The 14,489-nt window shown below is 38.3% G+C and overlaps 1 protein-coding gene across 2 annotated transcripts in view; it reads right to left on the bottom strand.

The window, feature by feature from the left end:
• Positions 1 to 14,489, bottom strand: part of MAK10 (MAK10 homolog) — a 41,120-nt gene that overhangs the window by 10,511 nt on the left and 16,120 nt on the right. For both annotated transcript variants that reach the window (XR_015219326.1, XM_086603022.1), the window contains exon 6: positions 1,745 to 1,824. Coding sequence is in view for 1 of the 2 variants with exons in the window: in XM_086603022.1 (XP_086459148.1) it covers positions 1,745 to 1,824 (80 nt within the window). In the remaining variant the exon portion in view is untranslated. The remainder of the gene's footprint in view (positions 1 to 1,744; positions 1,825 to 14,489) is intronic.

Below are 14,489 nucleotides of genomic sequence, written 5' to 3'. Positions count from 1 at the left end.
TACGGTATTTTGCATCTCTTTAAGAGATGGATGTCCGTGCTTAGAAAATGGTTGTGGAGACTAGGTGAGGAGGACACAAGTCTTCTTAAAGCGGTCATCACTTCGAAATTTAGGGAGAAAGCCTTGGAACGGTATATTAAATCAGTAACTATACCTTATTGGTGGTCCTTGTGGGAGGCATTATGAATAAAACAGAGGGCATTGCTAAGCCCAACATCAATGCTGGAAGGGAAGCCTAAAGGGGTGTTAGGCGTCGGATTTGAAATGAGGGCTTGATTTTTCTCTTGGATTCGGGTATGTCCATCTGCTGCGTCGCCATTGTTGAAGTAGCTCACTAGCTCAGACAACTGTTCCAATCACCAAAGAATTACAATGAATACCCTTACCAAACAAAACAAAAACAACCTGGCAAGCTTCGACTTGACATTAACAGAAATTCCCAGTGAGAAAGTTGCAAAGGAAAACAACAAGGGAGTTACGAAGTCACCCACACCAACCTCCAATTGTTCTTTTTGTAGCACTAGCGTCTAGCAACAAGTTTCTCACCCGCTCAAGTCTTCTCACTTATACCATTTGAACTTTGAAATTTGGTATTTCTAAGCTCCATCCCCAAAAATAAGAGTGCCATTTTTTCCCGAAATTCCGAATATTCCAAAATTCAATCCGATTTTGGCAACAAGATTCACTTTCCGATATCCGAATTTTTCGAAAAGAATCAGAATGGAATCAGAAACAGTTTCGAATTCTGAACTTCTGATTGTTCTGATTAATCCGTTTAAAGTAATAGAGTAACCCAATATTCAAATAATGTTGTACACTTTGTATAAGCCCATTCGAAGGAACACCCACATCAAACTAATATAACTGGGACTACCATAGCATGTTCTCTTATTATTAATGAAAAAAATAGCAACAGTTCCGTTTACTTCCCCGATCTTACAGACAATCAAACACACCACCCTTCCACAACTTCTAGTTAAAACTTAAGTTCTCTACCATCAAACTTGTTAATAGAACTCAGGACTGTGTAACATCAAAACCTCAATTTCTTCCCTCAATTTTTTTATATTCACAATCAAGACCTCAATCTCTTTAACCATCAAGCTAACCTCTTTTCATTGCCAAAATCTGATTTTTCTGATTTCCTAGCCAAATTTTCTCATTTCCGAATTATTTTCGAATTTGGAAAAAACATACATATCCGAATATAATCGGATCTGAATCAGCTATGATTTTGGGTTCTGAAAAAAAAATCAGAAAGTTTACCAAAAAGCCCCTATTCCGATCCAATCCAAAGACACCCCTAGCCAATTGGTAGGGATCACGTCATCTATACTTGTTGACATGCTTAGTCACTTGGTTCCCACATTTTCTGATGGAAAGAGACAGGAGAGTAATCAAAAGCACACACAAAAGGGACCTCTTAATTCACCAATTTTAGATGGGGTTATTTCTCTCTAGCTGATGCTTTTACTCCAATATGTTTACTTTGATATTAGTATGATGTTTCTAGTAGGCCATCTCAGGTAGTTAACTTGGTGTTCAGAATTTAAAATAAAAATGACCCTCATAGATGGTCATCGACTTAAGTTTTCATAAAACAGCCCGCCTATTACAATGCACAAGCAACAAACAGAAGAAAAACTAAAAACTTATAAAGATAAAAATAAAAAGGGAGAAAGATCCTACAATCCATTTCAATAGCATAACCATTTGAAAAGAAAGAGTACACACAAGGTAAGACCTTACGAAAGCGTATGCGGCAGAGCAATGCTTTGCAATACCCTTCCTCCAAATCAGGGTTTGTTTGTAATGGCTCTATATCTGCATGACATAAGACAGTGTGTCAGTATAACTAAGACAAAAGTACAACGAAGGACTGGGTCAGAGGATATCTCATAATATGATTCTACAAAGAAGACAGTAGGTTATCTAACTTCTTTAAAGAAAACGGAGGGTGTAACAGTAAATTCATCACGTCATTAATTTTGTTTCCTTTATTGCCCTCACTTTATTGCTGAAATTACGTGTTTGTCCTCCATAAATGAAACAATAAAAGTCAAGAAAGTGGGACCCAATCATTAATGTTTCGGACACTTGGTTGCTTCTAACGTGGCAATATGATTGGCCCATTTAAGGGCTTAAGATTTTTTTTCCATACGTATTTAGTTTAAGAAATAGCTTTTTATATTAAATTGTTGAGATATTTAATTTCTTAATGCTATGCTTAATTCAACACTCATCGAGCATACAGAAATGCTAGTAGAGGATAAAGAATGATAAATTAATGACAAATTGGAAAATCAGTAAGTTTGATGTCAATAATTCCAAGAAACATTCACTGGCATTTATGGTTTTTACAATTTTGGCCATACTTACCGAGATATCAGAAATTTCTGCATTTGCAATGTGATAGTCTTTGTTCGAGGAATTAAACATCAGATTTGAAACTAAATAAGCAAACTTGAGGAGGAAACAAGATGGTGACACAGTAAAGCTGAAAAGAAATGGATGTGAAGGACAATATAGGGCTGAACTTGGAGGACTCAAAAGAAATTCCCCGAGGCACAGTGCTACATGACTTGGCAAAAAAGAAACAGCAAGAGATGAGTTCTCTTTCAGGAACTTAGACATATCAAAGAATATTGGGAAGGATGTACTCAGGTGTAAGCAAAGGAAATTGGTATGGCTTCACATAAATGGCTATCAGTGCCACCAACAAGAGAATGGCTGCCCTATGGTAACTGCTGGGATCAGGCAGAAGCTAATCATAGCATGTGTGAGCATTTTGGCTCTATTTTTCAAGTCCATGTTGTCAGAGAAACTAATAGCACTGCCAACCACTTTACAGCCCTATCTAATTCAGTAAGTTCTCATATTCTTTACTTTATCCACCTTAGTCTTTAGAGTGCATGATATATACTATGAAAAAGGACTAAGTAGTTTTCCAGTCAATACAGGTTGAGATCTGCCTAACTCTAGCTCACTCCAAAAAAAAGTAGCACCCCATATACAGTTCTCCCTCATTCTTCAAATTCAATCCTAATTACTTCTAGTATTTTCTCATCATTGTGAGCAAACTCGCATAACTACAGAAAAAAAACTTGGTTAGACGAATATTGAGGGAAGGATCATTTCTAGAGCATTCTTGAGTTTATTGCAGATGTGAAGATAAAGCAAGTTGAAGGTGCCATTTTATTGGTCTATATTATTTAGATTTGTACCATCTTCATAATGGTTGACAAAGACAATGATGATCGAACTTGGGATCACTGCGTCAAAGCTTTCATGGAAGTGAAAAGTTAGATAACATGTTACACCAGCAGACACCCTTGATATGGAATGAAAAGACTTTAATGTTTTCTACTCTATACTTTGTATTAGTTGAATCTTTGACCCCCAACCTTAAATCTTCTAGTCATTTATAAGTTCTGTATTTCCATATTCATGCTGTAGATCAAGTTTTTTTCCCAAGTATTGTAATATTAGTTCTATATTTCTGTTTAGTCCCATACTTGGGCCCAACCTATGTACATTGTAACTCTATTATTATAAATAGAGGATGGGTCTCACTTTGAGACTCAACTTTTATCGTCTCTCTTTCTACATGGTATCAGAAAAAACAGGAAGAGAAAAGTAAGGAGATCAAACCCTAGCACCCACCCTAGCCGCCGCCGCCCCTTCCTTCTTCATGACCCGGGCAGCGAGGCATGTTACACCTGACCTGTGCCATTGAGCTGCTCATCTGAGCGCCGTGTGCTGTTTTTCCGGTAGGTTTCCAGCGTTTATAACATTTTTCCGGTAGGTTTCCAGCAATTATAACTTTTTTCTCGCATCAAGGTACTACCTTTTGCACTGGATACCTTATCATGATGGATAAAGACTCTAAAGGTACGGACGATGTCTCCTTGTTGAATAATTTCTCTTCTTGACGAAAATTACTACCGCTCTTCTTAATGGGTGGAATTTCCACTCTTGGGCTCATTCTGTTCGATTATTTTTGGGAGCCAAAGGGAAAATGGATTGGCTTGTTCCCAACAAGATGATTTGTCCAACTAATACAAACCCTACTTACAATAGTTGGTCCATGACCAACTACATGATTCTAAGTTGGTTGTTCAACTCTATGGAGCCTGATGTCTATGATATGTTTACCTTTTATGATACTGTTGACGGTTTGTGGGCTGCTCTCTCCGAAATGTATGCTACCACTAACAATGAGGTTCGAATTTATGAGCTCTACCATGAGTTGGGTCAAGCTACACAGGGGGCTCTTTCTGTCTTAGCTTACTTGGGGTACTTGAAGAAGCACTAGGAGGAGCTTTCTGCTTACACGTCCCTATCCAGTATTACTAGTATGACATCACGACAATTGCAAAGAAACGAATTCTACGACTTCTCAATTAAAATCAATTCAATTCAATCCAGAAACTAACTATGGCCAAAGGCCTACAACTCCTTATATAGGAAAAGAACTTCTAAAACAAATAAAACACCCTAAATTCGGAATTAATAATAACCCCAAAATACCCTTATAATAAATAACCTCAAAATACTAATTAGACCCAATTCTAGTACTCCCTAATGACATAGAAACTAATATAGGACTCAATTATCAATGTGAAACCCTAATTCACATCATACTCCCTCACTTGAAGAACTCGACTCCGACAAGTTAAAAGTCTTCTTAGATCTCCAATCACTACGACGATGAGGTGGCAGATAAGCATTATTCCCAATTTTAGCAAGCACGATCTAATGAGACGACATTTTATGCAATGGCTGATTACGCAGTGTAAAGACACGTCGACCCTGAGAAATACGATAAGTCTGCTCCCAAGCACGATAAACAGCTCAAACACTATACTGCCAAGTGGTGTCTAAGACCAAATCACATGCATCAAGACTACTCACATGACAAAGAACATAGTCACGAAAATCTCCTATGCGAACACCAACTCGAACTGTCTCTGCCAGTTCCTCAAAATCTCCAACTCTGAAATAATGCACCTTCCTAGGTCGACGATGTATCATAGTAGTCAAACCAAGTGTGTCAACCATACGACGAGAAATTAAAGAAATACTACTGCCATTATCCAAAACCACATGAGTAGGACAAGTCTTAGAAACCAGTGGATTATATAAAGTAGCACTCTGTTGAAATACATTACCACGTGTAGACTCTGCAATAGGCGAAACATGAGCCATAAGCATAGGCAACCCTTTATCCACGGGAGTAAGAATTCCCTCAGTTGTGTATCCTTGCGCTTCCTCTGTCGTCTCAAGTTGAGATGTCTCCATATCAATAGTCAGAACTGGTTTTTTAGAACAATTTACTTGAACATGACCCCTTGACCACAACTATAACACTTAACAATTCTCTTCGGACCTATGGGAGTAACTTTATAAGATGACATGGAGGAAAAGTAACTCATTTTCTTCTCAGACTCGCTAGCAAAACTGTAAGCTTCCTCCAAGGTGTTAATCCAAACATGGACTAAATCATAACAAATGTCTCCCCTAAAGACCATGCAGATAACGGCGAATGCGGACTTCCTCACTCTCTGGAAGGTTGCAATGTGATTGCAGACGATAAAAGGACTCGGTATACTTCTGCACAGACTTAGACTCTTGTTTCAAATCTTGCAACTTCCCATACAACTGTTGCGCATAATTCATAGGCACAAACTTAGTAAGCAAAGCGTCTTTCATGCGCTCCCATGTAGTGACTTGACCCAAATTCTGGCACAAGCGTTGTTGGAGAAACTTTGTCCACCAAATCAAAGCAAAACCTCGAAGCCTAGTAGCAACCCAAGAAACCTTGCGATCTTCTGACATATTTTAATAAACAAACACATTCTCTATCATGGCAATCCACTCAAGACAAACTTCGGGCTCCAAGATACTTGTAAACTCTGGAATATCAACTTTTGGTTTGAACTCACGCTCAGTTGGTGGAGGACGATTAACAATAATGGGAAGAGGTAAATTATCTCTACGAGGTTCATTTCCATTCGTCAACAAATCTCGTAACTCGGCAAAACGTACATCGAGAGAAGTCGTCAGATCCTCTTTCAATTTCTCAATTTTTTCATCCAAAACAATGAACTTCTCATCATAACCAGATGTTTTCTCAATTATATCATTCACACTCTTCTCTAATGCCTCAAACTTCACATTAAGTTCTCTAATTGTCGTCGCCATGAGAATAATAATTTTTATTTTTGCAGTGAATGGTGATGTGAACAGTAACACGGTGAACAGTGTTGATAAACAGTACGTGAACAGTATCGATGAACAGTGAGACGTTTTTTTTTTTTTTTTTTTTTTTCAACTAAAAAAACTCAAATCTTTTTTGCAGAAGAAACAATAAACCAATTGATAATACCTTTGATAAAGTTGCGGAAGCGATTTTTTTCTCCACTAATTCTTTTATCTTTTTCAATAATAAAGAACAATTAACCAAGACCTTCAAAGGCAATAGAAGCTTTGAAATCTAGTTCTTGATACCAATTTGATGCAATCACAATTGCAAAGAAACAAATTCTACGAATACTCAATTAAAATCAATTCAATTCAATCCAAAAACTAACTATTTGACAATATCCGAACCCGAATAAAACCGAAATCTTCAACCCGAATCCGACCCGAACCAAACCCGACCGGATAACACTAAAAATTCAAAAAAAGCCCAAAAATTATATCCAAACCCGAATCCGAATCCGACATACCCGAATTTGAACCCAACCCAAATAAATAAACAAATATGAAAATCGACCTGCACCTGAACTATTCGGATTCAGGTCGGGTCGGATTCGGGTCAAACCCAATCCAATTCCCTGCCCTACTTAGGAGGCAGCAAGCCTTGTATTGCAGCTATTGCTGATATTTCTGGCAGTCATCATTCAAGGGGAGTTTCTGAGGACTAGGGGACTTTTACCCAAAGACAGATTGATCAGCATATATCTCTACGTGAGGGGACATCTAATACTTCTGCCATGACTGCTGCCACAGGTACACCTACTGCATTCCATGTTCGTTCCCTGTCTCTATCTGGTTGGGTCCTTGATTCCAGGGCAAATGATCATATGACTGGTGAGTCTAGTTTATTTTCTGATATCACACCTTTTTCACATCACGTCCGCTTTGCAGATGGCTCATACACCACTATTACCCGTAAGGGTACTGTTCAGTTATCCCCTGCTATTTCTTTAGAGTCAATCTTACATGTTCCTCACTTTGCACTTAGCATGTTATCTGTTAGTCGCCTTGCTAAAGATTACCACTGTTCTGTTATTTTCTTACCCCATTCTTGTTATTTTCAGAACCCGAGTACGAGGCAGATTTTTGGCAGGGGCTATAAGCATGCGGGACTATACTACTTTGGAGATCCCCCCCTTGTCCCAGTACCTGTTCCACCAGTATCGAGTCTGCATTCTAGTGTGTTGCCTGTGTCAAGCCGTTATTTGTTTTCTGCTGAGTCTTTGAAAAGTTGGTATGCTCGGTTGGGCCATGTCAACTTTAAGTATCTATGTACTTTATTTCCTAAATTAATAAAACCATGCACAAATACTCTTTTTCATTGTGATACTTGTTATTTGTCTAAATATGTGCGTAATTCTTATATTCCTCGCATTTCTAGATCTCCTTGTATGTTTGATGTGATTCATACGGATGTTTGGGGCGTTCTCCTGCGACTACCCTCTCTAGCCATAGGTACTACGTGACCTTTATAGATGACTATACTCGGTGTACTTGGATCTATTTACTTTGCAAGAAATATGAGGTTCTCCCTGTTTTCACTCAGTTTCTCCAGCTCATTAAAACTCAATTCAATATCGTGGTTCGCGAACTTCGGTCTGATAGCGCGTAGGAGTATGTTTCCAACGAATTTGTCGCCCGTTTTAACCAACAGGGTATCCTTCAACAACTAACCTGTCTTTATACACCTGAGCAAAATGGTGTTGCTGAAAGAAAAAATCGGAGTCTTATGGATGTAGTTCAGTGTTTGTTGCAAGGTATGCATGTTCCCCAGTCCTACTAGCATTATGCGGTTCTTACTGCCTATCTTCAGAACCGACACCCAGTAGAGTTCTTAATGGCAAGGCCCCTCTTCAGGTTGTATACCCCAGTCGTGTTCTGTTTCCCATTATTCCTCGGGTGTTTGGCTGTGTTTGCTATGTTCATGATAAGAGTCCTACGCCGACCAAATTGGATGATAAATCCATGCGGTGTCTTTCTAGGGTATTCCCCTATGTCCAAGGGGTATCGTTGTTATCATCCACCTAGTCGTCACCTCTATCATACTTTGGATGTCACATTTGTTGAGCATAGTGCATATTTTAATCCTTATACATCTGTGCAGGAACATTTGTCTTCCCCAGAGGAGGCGTCTTCCGTTGTTTACCCTATTCCTGTCTTTAATCCTCCTCTGGTGGTCCCTCCTACTAAACCATTATAGGTGTATACCCGTCGCGCTCCTACTCATGCTCATGCTCTGCCCACTGCCTCCGGTAACATTCCTTCACCTTCTAGTGATCTATCTACTGTGATTGCTCCTACTGTTGATTCCCCTATAATTGCTACTATTGATTCTCCTGTTGTTGAGCCCCCTCGATTTCCTTTTAGGACCAAGCATCCCCCAGACAAAAACGGTTTTCCCACTAACCATACTATTGCGCAGTTTGTCTCTTATCAGGGTGTATCTTAGGGGTGCAGATGGATAGCCGAATATCCGAATCCGATTCGTATTCGTATTCGAAAAATAGGATATTATCCGAAATTTTCGGATATCGGATTCGGATTCGGATAAATTTTCACATCCGAACAGGTTTCGGATACGGATACGGATACGGATGCTGGTACTATCCGTCGGATAATATCCGAATCCGATTTAATTAATATAAATATATTATTATATTATAATTATAAAATATAAATATAAATACAAATTTAGTTTAGGGCTTTCTATAATGTTTGTCATCCTGAATTGAATACCGTCTTCTCTACCAACAGTTTGAGTTGCTACTGGTTTTTTGAACATCGTACATCTCTCACGTAAAATTCGACCGAGCCACTTATAAACCAAATCCTTAGCAAGCTTTTTTATTAACAATAGTCTCTTCATCGGATCTCAATAAACTCACAACAACTTTTCTTCATGCGCTCGAACTACGTTCCACTAAACTTCGCTAATAGTAGAAGCTTCTCGAGTTTGTTTACACAAGGCTAAGACTGTTTTTCCAATTCTTCATCTTCTTCCGTTGCAAGATTAAGTTCTTTCATGACTTGCTCGACAGGTTTGACAATATATGGTTTGATTTGGATATGTGATCGAATTTGGATTTATTTCCATCTGTTTGATTTTGTGATCGGATTTGGATATTATCCGATTCGAATATCGGATATCGGATTTGGATACTATTATCATACATTCGTCGGATTCGGATTCGGATTCGGATACAGGCATATCCGCATCCGAACTTATCCATCTGCACCCCTAGTGTTCCTATCTGACTTCGGTTTCCTCCATTCGGATATTGCGATTAGTTTTTGAGGCTCTGTCAGATCCACATTGGGTAGCCGCTATGCAGGCTGAGATGCCAGCCCTTGAGCAGAATCAGACTTGGGAAATGATTGCTTTACCTCCCACCCAAGACTTGCCCTGTTGGATGCAAATGGGTCTTTACAGTGAACAGATGGTACAATTTAACAATATAAGGTCCATTTGGTTGCTAAGGGATTTACACAAATACCTGGACGTGTCTTTGGTGCTACCTTTGCTCCGGTAGCCAAGTTAAAATATGTTTGACTTCTTATTTCCCTGGCTGCCTCTTATGATTGGCCTCTTCATCAGTTGGATTTGAAGAATGCCTTCCTTAACGGATATCTGGCCGAGACAATTTACATGGATCCCCCACCAGGCTTTCGTGGTGAGGGGGAGTATGTTGGGAAAGTTTGTCGATTCCGTAAGTCTTTATATGGGCTTAAGTAGTCACCACGAGCCTAGTTCAGTAGATTCAGCTAGGTTGTACTACAGTATGGATTTACCAAGTGCCACTCAAATCATACATTGTTTGTTCGGTGGAACTCTGGGGGTCGCATTTATCTGCTTGTATATGTGGACATCATTATTATTACAGGAGACGATGCATCAGGCATTGTACAAATTAAGGAATCCTTTGGGGTTAAAAACTTGGGTCCTCTAAGTTACTTTCTTGGCATTGAGATTGCACGTGGTCCCAAGGGAATCTTCTTATCTCAGTGAAAGTATGTTCTAGATCTTCTGACTGATACAGGGATGCTAGGTTGTCAACCAGTTTCTACTCCTATGGTGCCTAACAACCGGTTAGTTGCAGACGAGGGACCATTATTGTCAAATAAATCAACTTATCAACGCCTTGTTGGGCGTCTTATTTATCTAGTTAATACTAGACCAGACATTGCCTATGCTGTGAGCAGAGTTAGTCAATTCATGAATGCTCCACGTCAATCTCATATGGCTGCAGTGGAGCATATTCTGAAGTACCTAAAGTCTTGCCCTGGCTTAGGTCTCGTCTATGCAGCCGGTTCACAGGGTCCTTTAGAATGCTACACTGATTCTTCTGATTATGGAGGTTCTATTGACAGTCGTTCCACTACCGGCTTATGTGCTTTTTGTGGATCACCTTATCTCATGGAAAAGCCAAAAGCAGTCTGTTGTCTCCAGATCATCTGCTGAAGCTGAGTATCGTGCCCTAGCTTTGGGCACTTGTGAGATTATGTGGTTGCAATCTATTTTGGGAGAGCTTGGTTTTGCACAGTCCGGATCATCCGTACTTCACTGTGACAAACAAGCTGCCATCCATTTAGCCGTGATTGATCCTACATGAGCGGACTAAGCACATAGAGATTGATGTGCATTTTCTGCGGGAGAAAGTTCGTTCTGGGATTGTCTGCCCGTCCTTTGTTAGGACTAAGGCACAGATTGCTGATGCTTTTACCAAACTAGTGGGACCTGTTGATCTTCGCTCTTCCATTGGCAAGCTGGGTCTATTGTATATCTTCGTACCAGCTTGAGGGGGAGTATTGTAATATTAGTTCTATATTTCTGTTTAGTCCCATAATTGGGCCCAACCTATGTACATTTTAACTCTGTTATTATAAATAAAGGATGGGTCTCACTTTGAGACTCAACTTTTACTGTCTCTCTTTCTACACCAAGTACCATGGACACTTCGGGGACTTTATGTTCAGATGGGGTTCTTTGCTCGGCCATGCATGATCACATCCTTTTGTTTCAGTTTTCTCTCATAGTTTGCATGGGTACGCCTATATTTTCGTCATGTGGGTCATCGTCGCATCGACACCGATTAATCACACCCCGACACCCGATTGCATTCGTGGTCCGTGGTCGACTTGAGAGAGAATAGAAGTAGAGAAGAGAGAGAACAGAAGTGGAAAAGAGAGATCAGATCGAACTAGAGAGAGAGCAAATCGAACTAGAGAGAGAGAGCAGATCGAACTGTTGGAGAAGAAGACTCGGAGAAGACTAGGGATTGTTTTGTTTTCGGGCTTTTTTAATTGGTATTTGGGCTTGTAATTTAAATGTTTAATTGGGCCTTTATATTTCTTTTTATTTGGACAGCAAATTGGGCCAAAAAACTTAGAACATTGTTTTAACTTTTAAACTATGCAACAGTTACAAACCGGGCCTTCTTTATTGGGCCTACTTTAAAGGTTTATAACTAACCCATGGTTTTAAAATGGACCAATTATGCTTTTATAGTATACTTGTTAAGACTATGCTTTTTAAATAAGGATTGAAATAATTATTTTTTGAGGATGGAAATAATTATTTTTAATAAAAAAATTAATAATAATAAAATATTAGACGTGTTCCCGTGTCTTGATATTTAGAGTTTGCCGTGTCCAAATTGCCGTACCCGTGTCCAAATCGGACACGCATTCGCACCGCACAATATATGCAATATATATATATATATATATATATATATATATATATATATATATATATATATTTATGTTTTTATTTTATGTTGTTATAAGGAGAAGAGAGAACAGATTTTGGTGAGATCTAACGGTGATAAATTTTTTTTCCAAACACGCATGGGCGGAATAGTCAATTTCTATCATTTAAGAGTTTTGTTTCCAGTAAATTATATATTACATTAGAAAAAGGAAGAGATGGGTAAGAAACGTAAAAGGGTTTTCTCATGTCTACGTTCTCAAAAACTAGATTCCATCTCAGCTCTCTCTTCACGAATCACAACTCCGTAGTTCTCTTTTTAAGAACATACATGAAACTTCATCAAATAGAGAAGGTATGCATATTCTCTCTCTTTTAAATGTTCTCTATAGGATGTAGTTTTATCTTCGGGTCAACGGGTTATTCACTAATGCAACAAGTGTGTTATTCAAGGGAATCATGGTAATGGGCATTGCTTTGCTTTGTATAATTGCATTGCTTGCATTAAGAAGTTCAATTCACATGGTTTTTTAGATGGCAAGGGCCCAATCTAAATCATCAATGCCCAAGCTAAATCATCAGTCGGGTAAGTATAGGCTAAGTATGCGGCAGAACTGCATAATTATATTGTGTGTTCATTATAAGAGGGGTTTCGGTAGGGGTGACTAATAATGTTGGTTTTGTTCCTTGAATTTCTAAACATGGTCATGGTCCAAAATATTAATAATGCTATCCAGGAAAATCAACAATTTTGGTGTGATCCTAAGGTGGTGAGGTGGGTAATAGTTATTAATTTATTACTTAGTAACTTATTTAGAAAATACTTTCTTATAAATCTTTATTACAAGAGTACCTAGCTATTGCTTAGAAACATTCCTTTTTCACGTAAGAATTGGCATGGTTTTCTTCCCACATGAATGCGTAAAAACCTCTCGCTTGAACCCTCAAATAGGTGGAAGAATAATGACCAACGAAATTTTGCAATCACCTCTTTGGTTTCGAGGTTTCTTTTTAAGGTGAGAATGTGAAATAGATAGTATGTTTTTCTTTTGGTTTAGCAATACCTTTAAATTTACAATCAATGGTTGTTAATTAATAGGGATCTAGATTGGTTTATTGGAAGGGTTTGGTCATATTAAGATATTGAGATTTTTTTTGTTGGGTAAGTTTGAATTTCATTAAAAGAAAGATGGGAGTACAAGACGGATTGGTTGGGGAAACACGCGGCACCCATAAGAAAGATATTAAGATTTGTCAGTTCTTAATTGTTCTCGATATACATCTTTTCATCAAAATATTTTTACATGGTTTGTCTAAGTTGTATGTCATGGTCAATTGTTTGAGTGTATTGTGTGCCTTCAATAATATTGCTACTGTGTACCATATATATTGCCTTCAGTAATTATATACGATGGATTACATTATTTTGAATTACTTCAAAATTCCTTAATATACGTTGCTAGGTGGGCGCGCAAGTTAGATGCTGTGTGGATTACGTTATTTTGAATCACGGGGGACTACTTATCTTTTGAGTTAGTATATAAAAGGATAGAGGAGGATATGAGCCTACATTAATTTGATATCAGTCAAATAATACTCAAAGCTATATTATGATGAAGGTGTGTAGCTCTAACTCTTACCATTAAGTCTGATTCAAGGTTGGCATAAAGCTCAAGTAACAAATTATGTTGTTGGGGTTTTATAATCTTTAGTATGATTGGATCCGTTATTTTCACCGAGGCATACATACACCATTGCTTTAAGACTAATGTTTTGACTGATTTTTTATGGAATTGTATTCCCGATGTTTTGTGCTTATTATCAAAAAATTGATGATTTCCCCTAAGAGCATCTTTAGGAGAGCTACCAAAAAAACACCAAAATTTTGAACCAAAAAAACACCAAACCAAAAAAACACCAAAATTTTGAACCAAAAAAACACCAAGCAACTTTAGGAGGAACATCAAATTTTCACCAAGCAACTACGCGGTTTTGCCAACACCGCGTCATATAGCCCACACGGTTTTGCCAACACCGCGCCACTAAAGCCCAACTGACGGGCCCAAGCCCACGCGGCTGCGTGATACTTTTATATAAACAGGTCCACAGTTCAATTAACCCGTGGCTACGCCACTCCAGTCATAAAATTATTCATTTTTTTTATTAATTAAATTAAAAGCTGCAAAAGAAACACAAAAATCTAATAACTATTATTTACAAAATTAATATTGAGTGCTTATGGAGGGTGTATGCTACTTAGATTGTTTTGGATTAGGATGACCTTTGTTATATAAACATATGCATCAAATTCATTCATTTATCAAAAAATTTAAGAAGTCATTACAATACAAAAATAACTCTACAGGTCCACTCTTGGCTGCCTAAGCAGCAAATGTTTTTGAGCAAGCATGTTACATGCTCTAAGAGTATGTCTAAAAGAAACGAAGTTCATTACAGAAAGATTTATAACAAAATATATTTGTAAGGACTGGTTTCCACCTCCATGGTGCATTGTCAGCTC

This window comes from Coptis chinensis, chromosome 1 (genome assembly GCF_015680905.1).
Source record: "Coptis chinensis isolate HL-2020 chromosome 1, ASM1568090v1, whole genome shotgun sequence".
Lineage (NCBI taxonomy): Eukaryota > Viridiplantae > Streptophyta > Magnoliopsida > Ranunculales > Ranunculaceae > Coptis > Coptis chinensis.
Note: the sequence above shows the minus strand (reverse complement) of the source record. Positions and strands in the feature narration are given on the sequence as shown.